The sequence below is a fragment of the Lepidochelys olivacea genome, assembly GCF_965140295.1.
Source record: "Lepidochelys olivacea isolate rLepOli2 genome assembly, chromosome: 3".
Classification (NCBI taxonomy): Eukaryota; Metazoa; Chordata; order Testudines; family Cheloniidae; genus Lepidochelys; species Lepidochelys olivacea.
The window spans coordinates 55,534,031-55,555,570 of NC_140413.1; the positions used below are offsets into that span (position 1 = coordinate 55,534,031).

Below are 21,540 nucleotides of genomic sequence, written 5' to 3' on the forward strand. Positions count from 1 at the left end.
TGCTTAGGAGAAAAGTGTTAGTGGTCCAAATGAATACAATTTAAATGTCAACCTGTGGAACTCTTTGCCAGAGGATGTTGTGAAGGCCAAGACTACAACAGGGCTAAAAAAAAAAACTAGATAAATTCATGGAGGATATGGTGACTCTAGTTGCTGTTTGCCAGCAGCTGGGAATGGGCGACAGGGAATGGATCACTTGATGATTATCTGTTTCATTCATTCCCTCTTTGCCACCTGGCATTGGCCACTGTCGGAAAACAGGTTACTGGGCTAGATGGACCTTTGGTTTGCCCCAGTATGACCGTTCTTATGTTCTTATGTAAATAAACCATTGACTGGAAAAATTTCTGCAAAAAATTTTTTTTAGTAGTCCTCAGATATTCTAAATCAGCTGTTTACAGAAACTAAAACTACCAAACCTGCCACACACTTGTAAGCCATAGTCAATGCTCTGAATTTTTAGATCAATAACATTTAAAAACAAAAAAATTCCATCAGTAAGTTGGAATATCTATTAGAGAAAGAAAGCAATCAGTTGAGCAAACATTTGTAACTCTTGACAGTATGTGGAACTTCCGTGTTCACCTGTTCAGACTATATTTTAAGGTTTCAAAAATATTCTTATCAGATAAATCGACAATATTTGCTTTAAATTCTGTTTTCTACTGTAAGTATGAGAGACTGGGGGAAAAGAAAATCCACTTAAACTCTGAACCGTCACAATTTTGTGGGTCATCACAACGCAGTGAAAGCAGACAAGCACCAAGTTTGGCTTTCTCGCATTTCCGTAGATTCTTTTCCCAATGCATGGATTGATCATAATTATTATGAATTCAATGAGACTCTCAAAAGACATGTACAGAAAACAAGAGAAAAACAAAAAAAGTTCTACCAATAACAAAAGAAACACTTCCTTCCAAACAAACATTCTCAAAGAATTCTAATAAGAACCGTTGGAAGCAAAATACAGTTTATTGTATTATGTGTTGGCTATACCTATATTAAATGCTTACATCAAGGCATTCTATTAAGTGATCCTAACCCTTCATAATAGTTACACAGGCCTTGAACTGGGCTAGTATGCAGCAGTACTGCACATCAGCACCTCTACAAAATCACTTCTTGTTTTCCAGAATCTCTGCTTTCATCTTTTAAAAGCTGAAGACTCTGGGCGCTATAGTTGCAAAGAAAAGCTTGACAATGCAAACCAAAAGTACCCAGTGCAATGATGTGTACTAGAGTTTGCAGAGAGGCTGAAATAATAGCTTCAAGAAGTATGAACTACCCAGTTTTCCTAAATGGGTGCTAACTCAGATGCCAATGAGGATATTTTAAATGCCAGCATTAGGTTGTACTTTGGTCAAAGTATATAGCGAAGTATATTGTGAAGATCTATGTATTCTGAGTGATAGTTTATTTACGAGCCAAGTGTGGTGGGTTTGGGAGAATACCAGCATTTATTTTTACCCTCATCAAGGAGAGGCAAAACCCAAAGCAATCGGCAGGATATCTGAACTCCACCCCAGAGAATCCAAGACTGAAGAGTCCAGCAGAGCCCATGGGTATATTCAAATTCAGGTCAATGAGTCAAGCCCAGAAAATCTTATATTTATAAAATATTTGAGCATTTTTTTGATCTACTGAAATGGTTTCCCATTCTGGCATCTTAAGAAGGTGGAACTTATTCTGGGGGACAGACACTTTTACCTAATTTGACCCAGGTCACAAAATAATGCTGTTTACAAGGGATGCTTCCCCTATCCATCTTCTTGTGTCAGCACTGGTAAATTGTAGGTAAGTATTACCATCTGAAGTGGAAGGGAGAAAAAAGGGGAAAGACCACAACATAGTTCCCACATTAGGAACTCAGAGTTATTCTTAATGACAGTGCAGCATTCACAAAGGTAGAAGACAAGTCAAGGATGCTCTATTTAAGAGAGAAGCACAGGCAGAAACTCTTTCAGAGAGTCTTGTTGACTGATGTCCAAAGACAATGAGACACTGATGCCTGAGATAGTAAATTTAAACGCTAACTTTTGTATGGAAAAAATACAACTCTACAGAGGCAACAAAATTCCTAAATACAACACCACAGCCATAACAACATCTACATGTTCTGTACTGGGAACAGGTTCAGATATGATCACCAATATTCAAATCCCTTAATGAAAGTGCTCTTAAAATTAAATGTGATTTTTTTCCAATCATTACCCTGTGATGGGAAGAAAAAAAGTGTTTTAGATCCCAGCGTCTGTGTAAGTGCTTGTGGAGAAAGACGATAGCTGATTTGGAATTATATGGAAAGCTATTACAAAACTCATGTCTTTTCTACCAATTATTGATAAGCATGCTTTGTGCTTAGTAATATTTTTAAGAAACCTTCCTTCTGCCGACCCCAGGCTTTATGGATACATATCCATGTATACATACACATTTTCCCCGTTTTTTCAACCTTCCCTTCCACAGCCTGTGCAAGCTTTTACATCAGAGAAAAAATATGCCAAGATTGGAGCACAAACTCCACTGCTTCATCCTGAAAATTCATGGATTATTTTAGATGGCTGTAAATCTATTTTTGCTGATTTTGAAGAAGTCAATACTTTTTTTAAATGCAAAGATTGTGGCCTCAAAAACATGCCATCTTGATTATAAATGGTCAGTGATATATAATCCACCAGGATCGTTGGTAAGTTGCTTGGTGGGCATGAATTTTCTATTAGGCACACTTCTGACTACATTTTTCTGGCTCAATAACATTTCTTAGATGTTTATATATACACCTTTACTAAATTTGAAAATATTTATGATTACAAGCCTATGTAATTATAGGATTCTTGAATTTTCATTGTAAAAAGGATGCATTTCAGAATTATTTGCTAGCATAACAGTTTTTTGGATGCTTCACCAATCCCCCACCAAAAAAATCACTTACACTTCCCCTTTCAGAAACTGATCTAAACCTTGAAAAAACAAATTTTGTGAAGGGTATTGTTAACACATGTATATTATTTAAGCGAGTGGGAGATCCGTTAAGTTAGATCTTTATGTCTGTATAGTAAAATGCATTGCATTAGGATTTATATTCTACCGAGTAGACTTCTTTCCACAAATGGGAATTTACTAGGCTGTTAACTAGGCTACATTTCTACCTTCTGTAAGTAAACCTTAACACAGAGGACATAAACCCTAAAGAAGCTGGAGCAAATGCTCAATTATCTTTTAAGAAAATAAAATTTCAGTGGTTTCTCTTACTAGTGGACACAAATATAACAAAGTAACCAATCTTCTACAATGATGTAACAGAGGAAGTGTGCACTGAACAAAAGTTTTGTTTGTCTTACCTTCTGGGGCATCTGCATCACAGACTTTAGGCACATATGTTGTAACATTCCCTGGCTGGCCATCAACAAGTGTCATATTATGCTGTGTGAAGAATATGTAACATCAGAAAAGAACATTTTATATAGGTGAATACATTATGCAATGTGGTGTTTTCTGAAGCATATAAATCTTGCAAAAAATCATTTTGACACAGCTATATTTTATAGATGTTTTAAATTTTGCTTGCAGGAAAAAAAGATTTAAAAAATTCTTGCAGTACGTCTTTAATCTTTGCATGCCATTGTTTATTTTCAATGCTTTACAGGTTCTGAAGTATTACAGAATAATTTCGCAGTATAAAATTGCTCCAAAGGATTCTCTTTTTCATAATTAAGCTTTAGTTGATGACATTTTAACAAATGATAAACATTTTTAAATGATAAACCATTTTGACTGTACATACAGGGACCTGATAAACATAGTTGTATGAGCTAAAGCTGTTGGATCACATGATGGATTGAAAGATCCAGCTAGGCACTGTGGAAGTGTTACTGACTTGATTCTAGCCATAGGTACACTAGAGCAGTATAGCTCTATGATGTCGCTATGTAAGCATCATAAAATTGCATTAGCTCTTTTCAGTGCCATATTGCATCTCAAATGTGGGCCTAATTAGCTGCCCACTACTGCTCCTATGCTTCCCAGATATCTCCCTCCCACTCAGTATCCATATTTCAAATTAGTTTCCCTCAGATTACTTATCTGACATTTTTTGAAGCTGAACTTTATTTGCTTACTTCATGCCCAGACATCTGATTTCCCCAGTTCCCTTGATAGTTCTTGCATGTCTTGATGGTTGTTTGCAACTAAAATGAACATGTGCCTGTCAACTGGGAGAGTCATGATCACTTTCACAAAAGAGGCTTTTTTTTTTTTAAATAAACCTTTGCAGATTGATCTCCTGAAGGAATCATCAGCCAGCTGATCCAGGGAAAATGACAGCTGCCTAACTGAATGTACACACACATCACCTCTAGATCAGGCTTCTCAAGTTACCTTTGCCCCTGCAAGACACCAGGCCTCAAATAAGGTCTCCTGTAAAAGTAGAGACAGGCATTTCCTCAGATTGCAAGATGTAAGGAAGTTACAAGGAGAAAGAGGAGAAAGGTGGGGCAATGGGCAGAAGAGTGCCTTCCTTCTCTGGTTCCAAAAGCCCACCATTACATTTCTCCCTAGTATCCACCACAAGCATCCCACCCTCCACTCAGACGACAGGTGTCCATTTCTTCTTCACTATTCAAGGAAACAACAGCCCAGTCACATTATTCCCACCCACTATGTCTGCTTCATAAATGATGCCAGCCTCAATATTCTATTCATTCACTTCTTCCACAACTTATTTCGGTGTTTGCACTTTCTTCCCTGCTTATTCCTACACATTGAACACCCTTCCTGACCTAATCCACAAGGACAATACTCTTTCTGATTTTGTTATTTCCTAATAGTCCACATAACACCTACAAGATATGAGCTAATTAAGTAGTGTTGATTTTATTCCAGATTATTCTACTTTTATTACACCATGTTGTGCACCAGTCTTTACTGAGAAACTCATTCTCTGATTGAGCATACTGATGTTATTCGAGTCTTTCAACACCCTAAAACCATTGCTGCCTCATTAGGCTCCTTGGAGAATGGATCATATCTTATTATCTGTGATGGGAAGCTTCTAGCTTGCTTTTGCATATTGTATTTTTATTATTTCTCCCAAACTCCTCCTAATTTAGGGTCTCAATTTTATTTCATTATGTAAGACCAAGTCTAATAACAAACCAAGCAATACACTTGCTAGAAACTATCCCCATTTATCCTGCCATTTTTATAAGGTTTTGCTTACTATCCCTTTGGTCAATCATCAAGCTATTCAAGGAGATTCAGACATTCAAGCCAATATGAATTAAGTCTTAGTTCTATAGGACAGCGTTCAAATTCTATTCAATAGTCAAATGTAAGTATATTAAAGATGTTACTTTTCTTCAGCAATTAATTTTGCATTTCTATCAAAAATAATCCAGTTTGTCTGGCAAATTTAATTCTTCTTCATTTATTGAGTACTCAGAATTCTACTGGACACTTCACAGAACAGATGTGGTCCTTGCTCTGAAAAGCTTACAAACTAAACGAAAAAGGAACAAGCAAAGAGAAATATGAAAGGGAGTGGGTTAAGAGACGAGAATGCAGGGGTTGCAGTTAAAGGTGATGCATTTACTTAAACTGCATGTAACTTGGTTGATTTTTTAAAAAAACATTAACTGAAAGCTTAAAAGTGGTTTCTTTTATTGGAAAGGGATAGGCTAATGAGCGTATTTCTAAAGGCAGAAGGTAGGTGGAAGAGCATGGTAAATCAGAGATAAAGAAGCAGGTAGCAGAGTAATGTGCAGGTGGAAAAGGATGAAATGAGGGCAGAGAAGAAAACTAAGAAGTGGAAAGCAATATCGTCTTAGAGTAATGGACTGTACTGTACTGACATCACAAGGGTCTAGGGCAGAGATGGGGAAACTATGGCCCGCATGACCCTCCTGCCAGGCCCCTGAGCTCCTGGCCCAGGACGCTTGCTCCCAGCCCCTCCCCTGCAGCCTCAGTGCGCAACACTCTGGGGGGCTGGGCAGCGCAGTTGCAGAGCCGCGGTCTGACTGGTGCTCTGGGCAGGTCGGTTGTAGCACCGCCAGCCACCTGTGCTCTAGGCAGCACGGTAAGGGGGTAGGGAGGGCTGGATAGAGGGCAGGGGAGTTCAGGGTGGTGGTCAGGGCATGGGGGTGTGGACAGGGGTCACGGGGGTCAGAGGGCGGGGAACAGGGTGGTTGGCTCGGGCAAGGGTCCCGGGGAGGGGCAGGCCGGAAGGAGGGGGGTGGCTGGATGGAGTGGCGGGGGAAGGCAGTCAAGGGACAGGAAGAAAGGGTGGTTGGATGGGGCAGGGGTCCCGGGGGGCAAGTCAGGAATGAGAGGGGGGGTTGGATGGGGTGGCAGGGGCCAATGGATGGGGTAGGAGTCCCAGATGGGGCCATCACGGGGGGAGAAGCGGGGGTCAGATAGGAGGTGGGGGCCGGGCTACGCCTGGCTATTTGGGAAGACACAGCCTCCCCTAACCGGGCCTCCATACAATTTTGGAAACCCGATGTAGCCCTCAGGCCAAAAAGTTTGCCTGCCCAAGTCTAAGGGCTTTGAAAGCATACTGGAGTACGTGTGCCTCCATCAGGGGTTTACATGGCTTACTCAGCTCAGAATATGTTCTCTTCCCCCAAGGTAATGTAGGTATGAGAGAAGGAGCCCAAACAGAAGACTTCATAAGATTTTGTTCATTCTAAAAGTTTCGCTCCCCCCAGGTATTGAAAATAGATTAAATGGCAATTGCTAGAATTACACTTCTTTTTTGAAGATCAGTGCTACATTTGGTTTTCACCAGCATTCTGGGACTTTTCAACTTCCCTGAGTTTTCAAAAGTAACATTAGTCAGTGATATAGTCAGGAGATATGGATTCAATTCCTCATCCTGTCATATTTTAGATTAGTCCTGGTCCAATGCTTTAACCACAAGGCCATCTTTTCTTACTAAATCAACCCTCTTCCTTTTTAGTGTAAAGAAAATTGCACAAGCCAATGCCTCCACTACAAGATGCTTTTTTCTCTTTTAAGGTTTTGAACATTAAAAAGGATGGGAAGTTGAAGAATCAAAAGTTACAGAATTGCTGAATATGTCTACGCAAATATTGTTTCCCAATAGGGATATTTACAGATTAATTGGAATTTGCAAGCATAGGAAGAAAGATTACAATGGAGAAATGGGAACAGCAAATTAACTCCACTATACAGATGAAAACATACTAAAAACTGAATTCTGATTTCTACATAAGCAGGGTACTAAGAACAGATTAAACACGCACAGAACAAACTAACTTTTAAAATATGCAATAAACACTAGCAGAATTTTAAAAAAATATGTTCAACCACAGCTAAGAAAAAGCAGGGAATAGAATTCTCAGTTTTGACTTTTATATTCAAGGCTCACGTAGTAACAAATTTAGTTTTCATTGATTTAAATACGCGAGGGGAAGAACCACCACTTATGTACCTGAAAGTTTCTTGAAAACATGTTAAGAACTGCTGAAAATTGGCAACCATTTGCACGTCAGTGTATCCATACAATCAAACTTCAGATGAGAAAACCCCTCGCTCATGCCATTGCCAGTACAGAACAGTTTCCTACATATATCTTTTCAAAGGCTGTCTTAATTGAGAGATGAAATAGGAAATAGTCTCCAATTGGTTCAAAGGAAGTCTCACAAGCTAATTACATATGAGATTTAGGTCCCATTTAGGCACGGATTCTCTAACCAAAAGACAGATCTGCTCAATAACCTTTTAACTAAATTATAGCTGGATACATTATTTTGACCAACTGGAGATGTACTTTTACTGATAGTATTGAAAGTCCCAAGCATGTCACGTGAAATAAGTACACAAGTATAGATTAAATGGGAACTGAAGCTGGGTTTATGTTATTGCTGGTTGCCCACAAGGAGAACCTTTTTCACTTACAATCATAACAGGCAAGTTGATTGCTTTAACAGAATCTCCTGGAGCTTTCCAAACAGGACAGTTCTAGATCTGTCAAAATTCTATGGCCCATGCTGTCCAGTGGAGAGAGTCTGTGTCCATATGGGAATTCTGACCTCTCTACTGGGGACAATAGGTTTGAAATTATGTGTTCAGGGGCGCAGGAGAGGAGAGAGAAACTCCTTGCAACTCTTCCAGGACATCTTATCCATGCCTTGGAATCCCAATAACCTTGGCTTTCCTCTTGTTTGGTTCTCCTGACTTAGAAAGAGTCCCTGTTTAGTCTAGAAGAAACCCACCTATTATGGACTGATTATCTGCTCCTATTCTGAAGCAAAACCTCTAAACTTTGGTGTTAAATCTTGTTGCATGTAGGTCTGTCTCCACATATACTCATAGGGAGATGTTTGCTACTGAGTTCTTGAGTGACAACAAATATTGATCGTGTAAGTCATTGCTCAGCTGATCCACCAGTAATATTGTCCTTCCCTGCAAGGTGGCTACCAAATGGATAAATTTGGTGTACTGTGTACTATGGACCATCCCACAGAGCTATGGCCTCTCTGGAAGGTGTTCCCCCTAATAGTTCACATAAGACATCTGCAATGTTGTTAGGAAGTACTTGGTTCACTCTGCCACATAGAAGATGGAAAAAGGACTTGAGAGCCCAATATAATGCCCTTAATTCTAGATGTTGACATGAAGATTTTTCCTCCCAGAAATTCAAGTGACTGAGTTTACAAATCCTTAGAATAGCTACCCCAGCCTAGAATGGAAGTGTCAAAGGTGACTGGGACTGAGAGCTGGAAAGTTGAAAGCAACTCTTTCCAGGGCAGAGAGATGTTGAGTCTACCATGTAAGGGATAGGAATACATCCCTGGCTGTATCAGTTTCAAAATATTGCTGTCTGTATTTGGCTAGCATGACATGACATACTGAAGTACATATGCTGTCAAAGCCATAAGGCTCATCAGCTTGAGAAAGAACATCTTTAACATGAATTCTCTTGTAGTAATTTTATTGCTGAAAGGATTTTTAAATTTCTTTGTTCTGGAAGAAAAAGTACAGCCTTTTTAAGAATCCAGAATTGTCTCAATAAAAAAGTATTACTTGGGTTAGACTAGGGCATCTAACAAGGAACTAAGGTCTTCCAGGTAGTTGCTCTTTGCTAGCAAACAAATTTATAAGACAGCTGCATTTGCTGAACAAAAAAATCAGATGTCTTTCACAGTGACCAGTGAGTGGACCCTATTGATTGCAGCTCAGGTCATTTGCAAATGTACTGGCTCCCTGCTAGATGAAAGACAATAGGAAAAATATGATCTATTCTTCTCCATTACTAGAGAAGATTTACCATGTGACACTAAGGCCTTGTGAATAACGTAGCTGAGTCACGTAGCTTAGATTGACTTACTGCTCTCCCATCAACTTACCTTACTCCTCTCACTCTGGTGGAATACCAGAGTTGACCAGAGTGTGCTCTGCAGTCTTCATTAGACCCGCTAAATCGACCCCCGCTGATCGATTGCAGCAGCATTGATCCCCGGTAAGTGTAGACATGGCCTAAGGTACTGCTGCATTGATTCCATTGTGCACCCAGAGAGTGTACTGTCCTAGGAGTGAGGCAGGAGTACAGGTGTACTCTGAAAGCAACGATCAATGATAAACACTTGGGAATTCAGAGGGCATACCTGTCAGAGGGTCTGCCGGGGTGGGGCAGAGACATACAGACTGGTCAGTGAGATGCAGTAACTAAGCTAGGTGGTTAAGCCTCTGAAAGGCAGCAATTCCTTTTATCCTCCATGGCCCAACTACTAGAAAAAGCAGTAAGTCTAAATCTTATTGTACATGCAGGTGACCCAAAGCTAAAGATAAACTTTAAATAAACCTAAACATGTTACGGTATACAAAAGTACTCCATTATGACACCCAAATGTCTATCCCTTTCCCATGCTAATACTGTGTGTGTGTGTGTGGGAAAATCAGGAAAAAAATCAGTGTGTTTAAAATTAGTTTAATCAAGTGTGTAATTACAAGTAATAAAAAGTATTAAACACAAATGTATGGTTTTTGCATGATGATACTACAGAGGAGTTAAGCTTGTTTGGGTGGACACAGAATTCCAGCAGCTGTTACAACAGTGTCTAAGACAAAGGAAACAGCCTCTACTCCTACATGAGATTCTCCTGATTATATATCCAAGGCCAATGCAATGCTTCTCGCCATAGTGTTGGTCTAGGAGCTCATGTTCAGCTGATTATCCTCCATGACCTCAAAATCATCTCCAGAGCCACTGCTTCCCAGGACAGACATCAAAATCCTATACGCAAGGCCTACATTTTTTTCCCCTCTAGATGTATGACTTAAACTTGGTTGTATTAAAAACACATAGTGTTTGCTTGAACCCATTTTACCAAACACTCTAGATTATTCTGTATCAGTGAACTGCCCTTTTCATTATTAACCACTCCTCTAATTTTTGTGTCATCTGAAAACTCTAAGGCAGGGGTGGGCAAACTTTTCGGCCCGAAGGCCGCATCGGCATTGTGAAACTGTATGGAGGGCCGGGTAGGGAAGGCTGTGCCTCCCCAAACAGCCTGGCCCCTGCCCCTCCCCACCCCCTGACTACCTCATGGCGGGCCACGAACGCTCACAAAATTGACAATTCAGAGATATTCAAATAAACTCTATTTAATAGAGATACATTTCAGTGGAAATAAACATAAAACCTTACTTATTATTATAAATATACCATAACAATGTATTACAATAATGAAACCAAACTAAACCCCTTCCATGCCTTCTTTGATTAATGTGAACAATACAGCTGGTCACCCATTTTTACAATGGCATCAAAGTCCGGTGTCGTTCTTGTTGTGGAAATCTGCAATACCGAGCCGAGATGCTGATCAGTTAACTGGGATCTGTAGAGAGACTTGTTGTAATTCAGCAGGGAAAATGTTTGTTCGCACACATAGGTGGAGCCAAACAAAACAAGGATTTTCTGTGCCACCTGGTGGATACCTGGGAACTTTGTTTCACTCAAGGAGGCATAAACTCATCCAGTTTTTCTGAACTGTACTTTTCCATCAAGGTAGAATTGCACTGGAGATCAATGAGCTCCAGTTGTAATTCTTGTGGGGCTTTCTTGTAGTCAAATGACAGTGGGCATGACACCAGCTCCAGTGTCTTCTCTATCTTCTCAAAGTCAGAGAATATATGAGAAAATTCTCTGTGCAAGTCACTCAAAATTTTGCTGTACTTCTCTCTCTGCTCTGATGACACTTCCAAGTATTTCAGTGTTGGAAAGTGAGCGAACACTTTGTCCTTAATTTGTTTTGAAAACCAGACTAACTTGGCTTTGAAAGCTGTCACACTAGAATACAATTTGTGTACAAACATTTTTTCCTTGTAGGTTTACAGTAAGGTCATTTAAATGTGCCAAGATATCCACACGAAAAGCGAGGTCGCACACAGAGTATGAGTTCTTTAATTCAGGGAAATCATTTTCTTTCCCCTGCATCACCAGAGAAGTGCAAATTTCATCTCTGAGCTCCTACACTCACTGCAATACCTTTCCTAGGCTAAGCCACCGGACATTTGTATGATAAAGTCAGTCCTGATGTTCCGTATCAGTGTCTTCAAGAAGGGAAATTAATTGCTGATGATTAAGTCCCCTTAAGTTCACTATTTTCACTACTGTGAGAATATGATCAATGTCCTGGACATTTTTGCAGAGGGCCTCCTGATGTATAATACAATGCAGAAAAATCACCTTTATTAGGGTCGTCGTCTTTTACTTTGTCATGAATTCTTTTTAAAAGTCCTACATTTTTCCCTGTTAAATTTGGTGATCCATCTGTGGTTATGTTTGCCAGTTTACTCCAGGGGAGCTTCAGATGTTCAAGGCACCCATACACCCGATCCCTTAGTTGCACTCGATCCCTGAGTTGTGCCTTTCATTGATTCCATTGATAAAAATTCCTCTGTGATTTCAAATTTGTCATCAATTCCTCTGACAAAAATCAGTAACTGTGTTGTGTCCTTAATGTCAGTGCTGTCATCGAGAGCTAATGAAAACAATGTAAAGCCCTGTGCTTTCTTGTTCAACTCAGAAGCCAAACATTCATCAATCACTTCTACACGGAGAGTAACTGTTCTTTGTGACAAACGAATCTCATCAAATTTGTTTTGGTATTCCAGGCACAGCATGCTAGAAACATCAACCATGCATTCTTTCAAAAAACTCCCCTTCAGCAAAAGGCTTATTTTGTTTAGCGATTTTAAATGTCAGAACGTAACTTTCCTTTGTAGTGGCTTCCTGAATTGCAGACTGTAGCACATAAATATTTTGCTGAGTTTTTAAGTTTGTGGCAAGTTGCTCAGCTTTTCTTGCCCTTCCCTCAGTTGTTAAATTGCTGCCATAATTAGGATGCTTTGTTGAAAAATAGTGATTCAAGTTGTACTCCTTGAACACCGCGATGCTCTCCTGACAAATCAGGCATACAGCCTTCGAGTTCACGTTTGTGAAAAAGTATTTTGTATTCCGTTCTTTGTTGAAAACCCAACACTCATTGTCCACTTTTTTTTTTTTGCAGCACTCATTTTTGAAAGGAAAAAGAAAATCTTAACTGCTGCCCTTATTTCAAACTGCTGTTTTACAAGATGGCATGCACTGTGAAAAAACTGGGCCCTCTCTCTAGCCTGGATTTGTCAGGAGTCAGTGCCTCTGACAATTTTGAGCCATGGCACTCTATCCCAGAATCCATGTGGACAAGAAGAGGCAGGTGTAAACTCACCTGTAACTTTATGCTCCAGCCTCCCCCCAAAAATGTTCTTACTGTTGTACTTCGAATTCTGTTTGCACAGTTGTGTTCATTAAAATTTTGTATATAATAAGGGATGTTACCGCGGTGTGGCAAGAGGACTCATGAGACATGGTGCGCGGGGGGCTTCATGGGAGGGTACCATGGCCTCCTATGGGCCCTGCTGGCAATGTGACACCGAGGCAGCTGTGCCACTTGCGGAAGAACCCAAAGCGGAGCAGCTGCGGCCCTGGACGGTTTCCCTCCACTTGAGGATGGGGCCACAGGAAACCGGGAGGGGATTTGGCACACTGCTGCATAGGGGTGGTGAGGTCATGCCTGCAGAATGCGGCATTTTGCGTGCAGAATCTTCCTCGAAGATGGTGCTCAAAATGAAATGCTCATCACTGAGGAGCACTGGGCAGGCAAGCCCCTGGTCCCGCTCCGCAGGCAGGAGCACCAGGTGGAGCGCAGCAAGCCTCACTCCCCGCTCTCCCTGCCGGAGCGCGACAAATCTGCTGGTCCAGCAGCGCCGGGTGGAGCGCGGCAAGCCCCTGGCCTTGCTCCCCTGGCCGAAGCTCACGGGCTCGATAAAAAAGGCCTGCGGGCTGTAGTTTGCCCACCCCCTGCTCTAAGGGATTTTATTTTTCTTCCATGTCATTGATAAAATGTTAAATAGCATAGGACCAAGAACCAATCCCTGTGGGACCCCACTAAAAGCACTCAATGATTCCCTCCTTACAATTACATAGAGACTTATCAGTTTTCAATATATTTAATGTGTGCCTTGTTGATTTGTATCATTCTCGTTTCTTAATCAAAATGTTGTGCAGTACTAAGTCAAATGCATTTCAGAAGTCTAAATATATTACATCAGCACTACTACTTTTATCAACCAGACTTGTAATCTCATGGAAAAAAAAAAAGATATCAAGTTACTTTAACAGATTCTATTTCCCATAAACCCATGCTGATTGACATTAATTATATTACTCTCAATTTTTCATTAAACTGAGGCCCATATCAGCCATTCTAATATTTTGTTGAGTTTCAGTATCAGGCTAGCAGGCTTGTAATTACCCAGCTCACCTCATTTACACTTTTAAATATTGGCACAACAGTAGCCTTCTTCCATTCCTCTGAAATTTCCAGGTTTCCAAGACTTATTGAAAATAAACATTTATGGGTCAGAGAGCTCTCCAGCCAGCTCTTTTAAAACTCTCTGACACGGATGCAAGTTATCTGGACTTGCTGATTTTAAAATGTCTAGCTTTAGTAGCTGCTGTTGAGCATCCTCTTGGGTTAGAATGAAAAGTATTATATTCATGTCACATGATGATGAGTAATGACTTGGGTCTTTTCCAAACACTTTAAAGAGATTGCTCCATACTTCTACTTTTTTGCATTGACAATTCTAAAATTTCCATCTAGTATTATGTTTCTGTCTGTTCCTAATATACTTAAATTCCTTACCATCTTTAACTTTGCAGGCCATAGATTTCTCAAAGTGTCCATTTGCTTCCCTTATTGATTTTGGACAATTCCCAACTTCTAATTTACAGTTATTTCTCTCTCCTCCCCCATTTCCCCATGTTATACATTGTGTGTTTAATGGCTGCTTTCACCTAAACCAGGCTGTCTTAACCAGTGTAATGTTCTCTCAATTTTGGAACTGAGACGACTTGGGCATCTAGTCAAAATGTTTTTTTAACGGGTCTCAACTGTTCACATTTTTGTGTTTAAAAATTCTCTCCCCCAGCTCCTTCGGCTCAGAATTGTTTTCAACTTGGTGATTTAAAAGGGCCAATTTCACAAAGTACATATTACTAGTTTGGACTTTACATCTGTTATGTGTAAAAAGAGCAACTGAGTCACGATCACATGCACCTAAGCAACTACTGATTTTTAATTCAGAGATCCATTTCTCTATATCTGTCAATATCACATCTAATGCATGTTAGATGAAAGAGTTTTGAATTAGGAAATTGTCATTTAAGTTTTGGAAACTCCAAGAACACATTAGTACTGGTAGAATGAGACCTTCAGCATATGCCACTCAGATTGAAGTTCCCAATGATTAGGTACCTTTTTTCTTAAAAATAGAAAGAGATAAATACAATAAACACGAAGTGCAAGAATCAAAACTAATTTAAAATAGAAAAAAGTACGGAATGGAATAAAATGGCACAGCTTAAAAATGATAAAATACAGTGATGCAAGAGTTAAAAGAAGCAGTAGTTAAAATGAATAATGGAAAAGTTTAGTGATAATTATAAATTTATACTGTAGAAAAAGGCTAAGATTAAGTAGGACATTTACAGGATAAAAGTAATTTTTGGGATAATTTTAAAAAAATTAGACAAAGGTTTAAAAATTTGTTTCAAAACAGAACTATCAAGACATATGCTGTCATAAAAATAAAGGGAACGGTAACCACCTTTCTGTATACAGTGCTATAAAATCCCTCCTGGCCAGAGACAACATCCTGTTACATGTAAAGGGTTAAGAAGCTCAGCTAACCTGGCTGGCACCTGACCTAAAGAACCAGTAAGGGAACAAGATACTTTCAAATCTTGGGGCAGGGGAGGAGGCTTTTGTTTGTGCTCTTTGTTTATGTGGTTGTTCTCTCTTGGGACTGAGAGGGGCCAGACAGAAATCCATCTTCTCCAACCCATCCTAATCCAAGTCTCCAATATTGCAATCAGTATACGTAGGCTAGGCAAGGTGGATTAGCTTATCTTTTGTTTTATGTGCATTTTCCCTGTGTTAAGAGGGAGGTTTAGTCCTGTTTTCTGTAACTTTAAGGTTTGCCCAGAGAGGGATCCTCTGTGTTTTGAATCTGAATACCCTGTATTTTCCATCCTGATTTTACAGAGATGATTTTGATCTCTCTTTTTTTTTTTAATAAAATCCTTCTTTTAAGAACCTGACTGATTTTTCCACTGTTCCAAAATCTAGGGGTTTGGGTCTTTGATGATTTTGTAACAAATTGGTTAGGATATTATTCTCAAGGCTCCCCAGGAAAGGGGGTGTGTAGGACTTGGGGGGATATTTTGGGGGAAGACATCTCCAAGCGGTCTCTTTCCCTGTTCTTTGTTTAAAGCGCTTGTTGGTGGCAGTATACTGTTCAAGGACAAGGCAAAGTTTGTACCTTGGGGAAGTTTTTAACCTAAGCTGGTAAGAATAAGCTTAGGGGGTCTTTCATGCAGGTCCCCACATCTGTACCCTAGAGTTCAGAGTGGGTAAGGAACCCTGACATATGCCCTCCATTACTCTGATGACCTTGTATCCTATTATGCCCTCCACTTTTTTATTTTTAGATTAGCAAGCTGTCTGGGGCAGCTACTATGAATTTATACAGAGAATTCCACAATGGGACCCTATTCCTGATTGGGGAGCTTGGCCATTATCAGAATATAATGAAAATAATAAAAAGCAGTTCCTGTGTTGAGGCAACATGAGGCTTACTGGAAGCTAGTAGCAACAAATGTAATTTCCTTCTAGATGGGGCCAGAACTAGGTCCCTCTACAGCTCTACACAGACCAGGAGAGCAGATAGAAACTACACGCTGCATTGTGTAAAAGGGTGCAACACAGAGTTTCTCCAGGCTGTACTCCTACAAAATATCTAGAGGCACAATAACTCTAGGAGATTCTTATGGTTGTATCCCTTCAAAAATAGGTATACAGCAGGGCTGTGCTTTGCCTCACCCCATATATGCAATTTTAACACATTTTTAAAAAACAAGGTAAGTTATATATATCCTTATGAAAGGGAAAGTCTCACCTGTACCAGGTATTTTTGGCTTCCATACATGACATACTGAGGTGCAAGACTGTAGATCATATAACTTGTGTGAAGAACAATCAACAGAAGTATCATACAGAGAAATAAGAGCGCTTGGGGCCGAGTTTTACCTCTTCTAATTTTATACAACTAAAAAAAACCAGAAGATATGTACAAATATTAGATCAGAATTGTTTCTCTAGGTTATCAAACTTGATATCTGTTAAAGGACATGGCTTTTATACTAGATATTTATATTCGTTATTTCCCCAATTACATCCTGAAACTCTACTGTTGAGACAGTAGAAATATATTCAAAACACCTCTCCCCCAAAGACATAGCTGTAAATGTAAAAGCCTCTACATATACTATACAAATGATCAAGCTTCAGAGAAGCAATTAAGGGCTGTTTGCACATTCTCCTTTGAGTGTGCAACTACAGCACAATCATCTGCATACTGGAGATCGGTTATTGTTGAAGATATTACTTTAGTTCTGGCACAGAGATGGGAAAGGTTGAAGAGGTTGCTGTCAAATGCGATATTGTTTTACTCCAGTTCGGATGACAAAGGGCTCAGAGGTAGAGCGACTGCACAAGATGAAGGCAGTCATCTAGTCAAGGAGGAGTCTTACAATGGTACTAAATTTTCGTGGGCAGCCAACTTTGACATGATTGTCAACCATGAGACTCTGGAAAGAGTCGAAGGCTTTGGTCAGATTGATAAAGGCCATATACAGCTCCTGGTGTTGTTTTTGACACTTTTCCTGGATCTGCCTGGCTGCAAAAATCATGTTGGTTGTGCCTCGTGATGGTCTGAAGCCACACTGGGGCTCTGGAAGTACTTCCTCTACAAGAGGGAGCAAACAATTCAGTCAGATTCTAGCAAGAATTTCCCCAATGATGGAGAGAAGGACAATGCCTCAGTAGTTGCCATAGTTGGCCTTGTCTTCCTTTTTGAAAATGGTTACAACGTTAGCATTACATAAGCCAGCAGGGATTTCTTCAGTGCGCCAGATTTTGAGGAGCAGCAAGTGAAGCGTGTTAGCCAATGTTTCTCCCCCCACTTTCAGTACTTCAGCTGGTATGCCATCAGGACCTGGTGCTTTATTGTTCTTAGTTTGTTTAATTGCTTTGCGGACCTCCTTGCATGTTAGTGGGTTGGCAAGATATTCCCTGATTGGGTGCTGAGGGATGGAGTTGGTGGTGTCGTCAATCAAGGTCAATTCTCGATTTAGAAGCTTTAGGTAGTGTTCCTTCCAGCACTCTTCGATAGATTAGTTATCTTTAAGAAGGGTACTACCATCTTCAGATCTCAGAGGTGTGAGGCCACATGTGCTTGGTACATACAGGGTCTAGGTCTCTCAAAAAAAGGGCCGCATATCATATCTGTGAGTCATTGAATGTTTGGATTTCTTTTGCTTTGTCCTCCCACCATTTGTTTGTAACCTTAGTGTTGCTGTTCTCAAATCAGTCCTGATGGCAGTGAACAGCTTACAAAAGCCTAGGGCTATTCTGAACATTGGCAAAACAAAAAGTTCTCCACCAGCCAGTTCCCGGTCAATCAGACCCAGCAAGGAAGATCTACATCGACAAAGAAGAACTGGAAAATGTAGAATACTTTGCCTACCTTGGCAGCCATCTCTTGCAGAGGACAGACAGACATCAAGATTCATCACAGAATTCGAATTGCCAGCCTTACCTTTGGCAGACTGTCTTGCTGGGTGTTCAACAATCACAACATCAGAACACATATTAGACTCTTAATTTATAAAGTCGTGGTTTATAAAGTTAGTTTATAAACTCTCCTCTATGGCTGTGAAACTTGGGTGACCTACTGAAAACACCTGAGAAACCTGGAATGCCAGCACAAGCACTTTCTTCTGAAGATCCTCAACATACAGTGGGAGGATCATTGAACCAATGTCAGTGTCCTCACAGAGGCCAACATCTTCATTGCTGAGGCCCTGATTACCCAGCATCAGCTGAGGTGAAGCAGGCACTGTGCGCGCATGCCTGATGAACTCTCACTAAAGGAGAAAGGAAATGGGGAGGCCAAAAGAAACACTTTAAAGACATCCTCAGGGTAAACATCAAGAGATGTGGCATCAACACCACATACTGGGAGACAGCAGCCCATGATACGGGTAACTGGCAAAGACTTGTCAGAGAGGAAACGTCCACTTTTGAGGAAAATTGCATTGACCTGGTTGCAGAAAAACACCAGAAAAGAAAAGAAAAGACAACTGTCATGCAGCAATCATGGGCCAGCTCTGTCTTCCACCACCTGCAATGTCTTCCAACAAGCCTGTGGCTCAAGGATGGGACTCTTCATTACCAAAGGACCCATGAAAAATAAAAGCTGTGAAAGATCATCCTCTAGAGATCGCTGACAACAAATGATCAAACCCTATCAACAATATTTTACAAAATATCCTAAGATCTAAGCTCCCTACCTTCAAACTTTGCAGTTTTCCTTATTCCAAATGACTGTCACCACCTCATTTTATTTTCAGTGGGGCTGACGCCAAACTATCCTCATTCAAGAGGGCTGCCTACAGGCTTTGCATGTGGCAATGGGCCACAACTTTTTCCTTAGTAAAGATGGCTACTCTCTGGACTTTAAGGTTAGTGACTTGAACAGGAAACCGAGGAGAGAGGGGAATGTGGAGTTCAGGAGAAGATCTGGGACTGGAGACAAGAGACCATGGGGGAGAAAACCGAGTGGACAAGTGAAAATGCGGGGAGGGAAAACAGATAGGATAATCGTAAGGGAGGAGGACAGACTGGTAGTTCCTCCACTCTCGAGATTAGGAAAGGGTAAGAATCATAGAATATCAGGGCTGGAAGGGACCCCTGAAGGTCATCAAGTCCAACCCCCTTCTCGAAGCAGGACCAATTCCCAGTTAAATCATCCCAGCCAGGGCTTTGTCAAGCCTGACCTTAAAAACCTCTAAGGAAGGAGATTCTACCACCTCCCTAGGTAACGCATTCCAGTGATTCACCACCCTCTTAGTGAAAAAGTTTTTCCTAATATCCAATCTAAACCTCCCCCACTGCAACTTGAGACCATTAATCCTCATTCTGTCATCTGCTACCATTGAGAACAGTCTAGATCCATCCTCTTTGGAACCCCCTTTCAGGTAGTTGAAAGCAGCTATCAAATCCCCCCTCATTCTTCTCTTCTGCAGGCTAAACAATCCCAGCTCCCTCAGCCTCTCCTCATAAGTCATGTGTTCTAGACCCCTAATCATTTTTGTTGCCCTTCGCTGGACTCTCTCCAATTTATCCACATCCTTCTTGTAGTGTGGGGCCCAAAACTGGACACAGTACTCCAGATGAGGCCTCACCAATGTCGAATAGAGGGGAACGATCACGTCCCTCGATCTGCTCGCTATGCCCCTACTTATACATCCCAAAATGCCATTGGCCTTCTTGGCAACAAGGGCACACTGCTGACTCATATCCAGCTTCTTGTCCACTGTCACCCCTAGGTCCTTTTCCGCAGAACTGCTGCCTAGCCATTCGGTCCCTAGTCTGTAGCGGTGCATTGGATTCTTCCGTCCTAAGTGCAGGACCCTGCACTTATCCTTATTGAACCTCATCAGATTTCTTTTGGCCCAATCCTCCAATTTGTCTAGGTCCTTCTGTATCCTATCCCTCCCCTCCAGCGTATCTACCACTCCTCCCAGTTTAGTATCATCCGCAAATTTGCTGAGTGCGCAATCCACACCATCCTCCAGATCATTTATAAAGATATTGAACAAAACCGGCCCCAGGACCGACCCTTGGGGCACTCCACTTGACACCGGCTGCCAACTAGATATGGAGCCATTGATCACTACCCGTTGAGCCCGACAATCTAGCCAGCTTTCTACCCACCTTATAGTGCATTCATCCAGCCCATACTTCCTTAACTTGCTGACAAGAATACTGTGGGAGACCGTGTCAAAGCTTTGCTAAAGTCAAGAAACAATACATCCACTGCTTTCCCTTCATCCACAGAACCAGTAATCTCATCATAAAAGGCAATTAGATTAGTCAGGCATGACCTTCCCTTGGTGAATCCATGCTGGCTGTTCCTGATCACTTTCCTCTCATGCAAGTGCATCAGGATTGATTCTTTGAGGACCTGCTCCATGATTTTTCCAGGGACTGAGGTGAGGCTGACTGGCCTGTAGTTCCCAGGATCCTCCTTCTTCTCTTTTTTAAAGATTGGCACTACATTAGCCTTTTTCCAGTCATCCGGGACTTCCCCGGTTCGCCACGAGTTTTCAAAGATAATGGCCAATGGCTCTGCAATCACAGCCGCCAATTCCTTCTGCACTCTCGGATGCAACTCGTCCGGCCCCATGGACTTGTGCACGTCCAGCTTTTCTAAATAGTCCCTAACCACCTCTATCTCCACAGAGGGCTGGCCATCTCTTCCCCATTTTGTGATGCCCAGCGCAGCAGTCTGGGAGCTGACCTTGTTAGTGAAGACAGAGGCAAAAAAAGCATTGAGTACATTAGCTTTTTCCACATCCTCTGTCACTAGGTAAGAGGAGTCTTCTTCTGAGCAAACAAGCAAACAAACAAGAGTCTACATTGTTACAGGAACATTTGAAGGTTGAATTTTGACCCTGAAATGCGCTCACACTTTTGGGGCAGGTGACTTCCACCCTGAAGCCTAAAAAACCAGAAGCCAACCCCCCACCCCCTCGCCCCACACACACAGAGCCTTCCACACCCCTACACTCTGCCTCCACACATAAGTCATGATATTTGAATACTTAGGGTTGGCAATACATGGAATGTGCTGCTTCCACAAAGCTCCCAGACTCTGCTGGCTTGATAGTTGAAATTTTGTCTCGAATTGAAACTGCTTGCCCTCCTTTAAACTAGGCCATCAAGCCAAAATACAATCTAGCTTTTCAAAACATGGAAGAAACTCTTAAGACTCTTGCTAAAACAATTTATTGTAATATTGTTTAAAAAGAATAATTGCTTCACACCATTTTAGCTTTTAGAATAT

At 41.0% G+C, this 21,540-nt stretch overlaps 1 protein-coding gene across 1 annotated transcript in view; it reads right to left on the bottom strand.

Moving 5' to 3' along the window:
- Positions 1-21,540, bottom strand: part of LMBRD1 (LMBR1 domain containing 1) — a 238,221-nt gene that overhangs the window by 35,847 nt on the left and 180,834 nt on the right. The window contains exons 13-14 of the mRNA XM_084624095.1: positions 16,528-16,677; positions 3,342-3,423 (exon numbers count right to left, since the gene is read on the bottom strand). Of these exons, the coding sequence (XP_084480221.1) occupies positions 3,342-3,423; positions 16,528-16,677 (232 nt within the window). The remainder of the gene's footprint in view (positions 1-3,341; positions 3,424-16,527; positions 16,678-21,540) is intronic.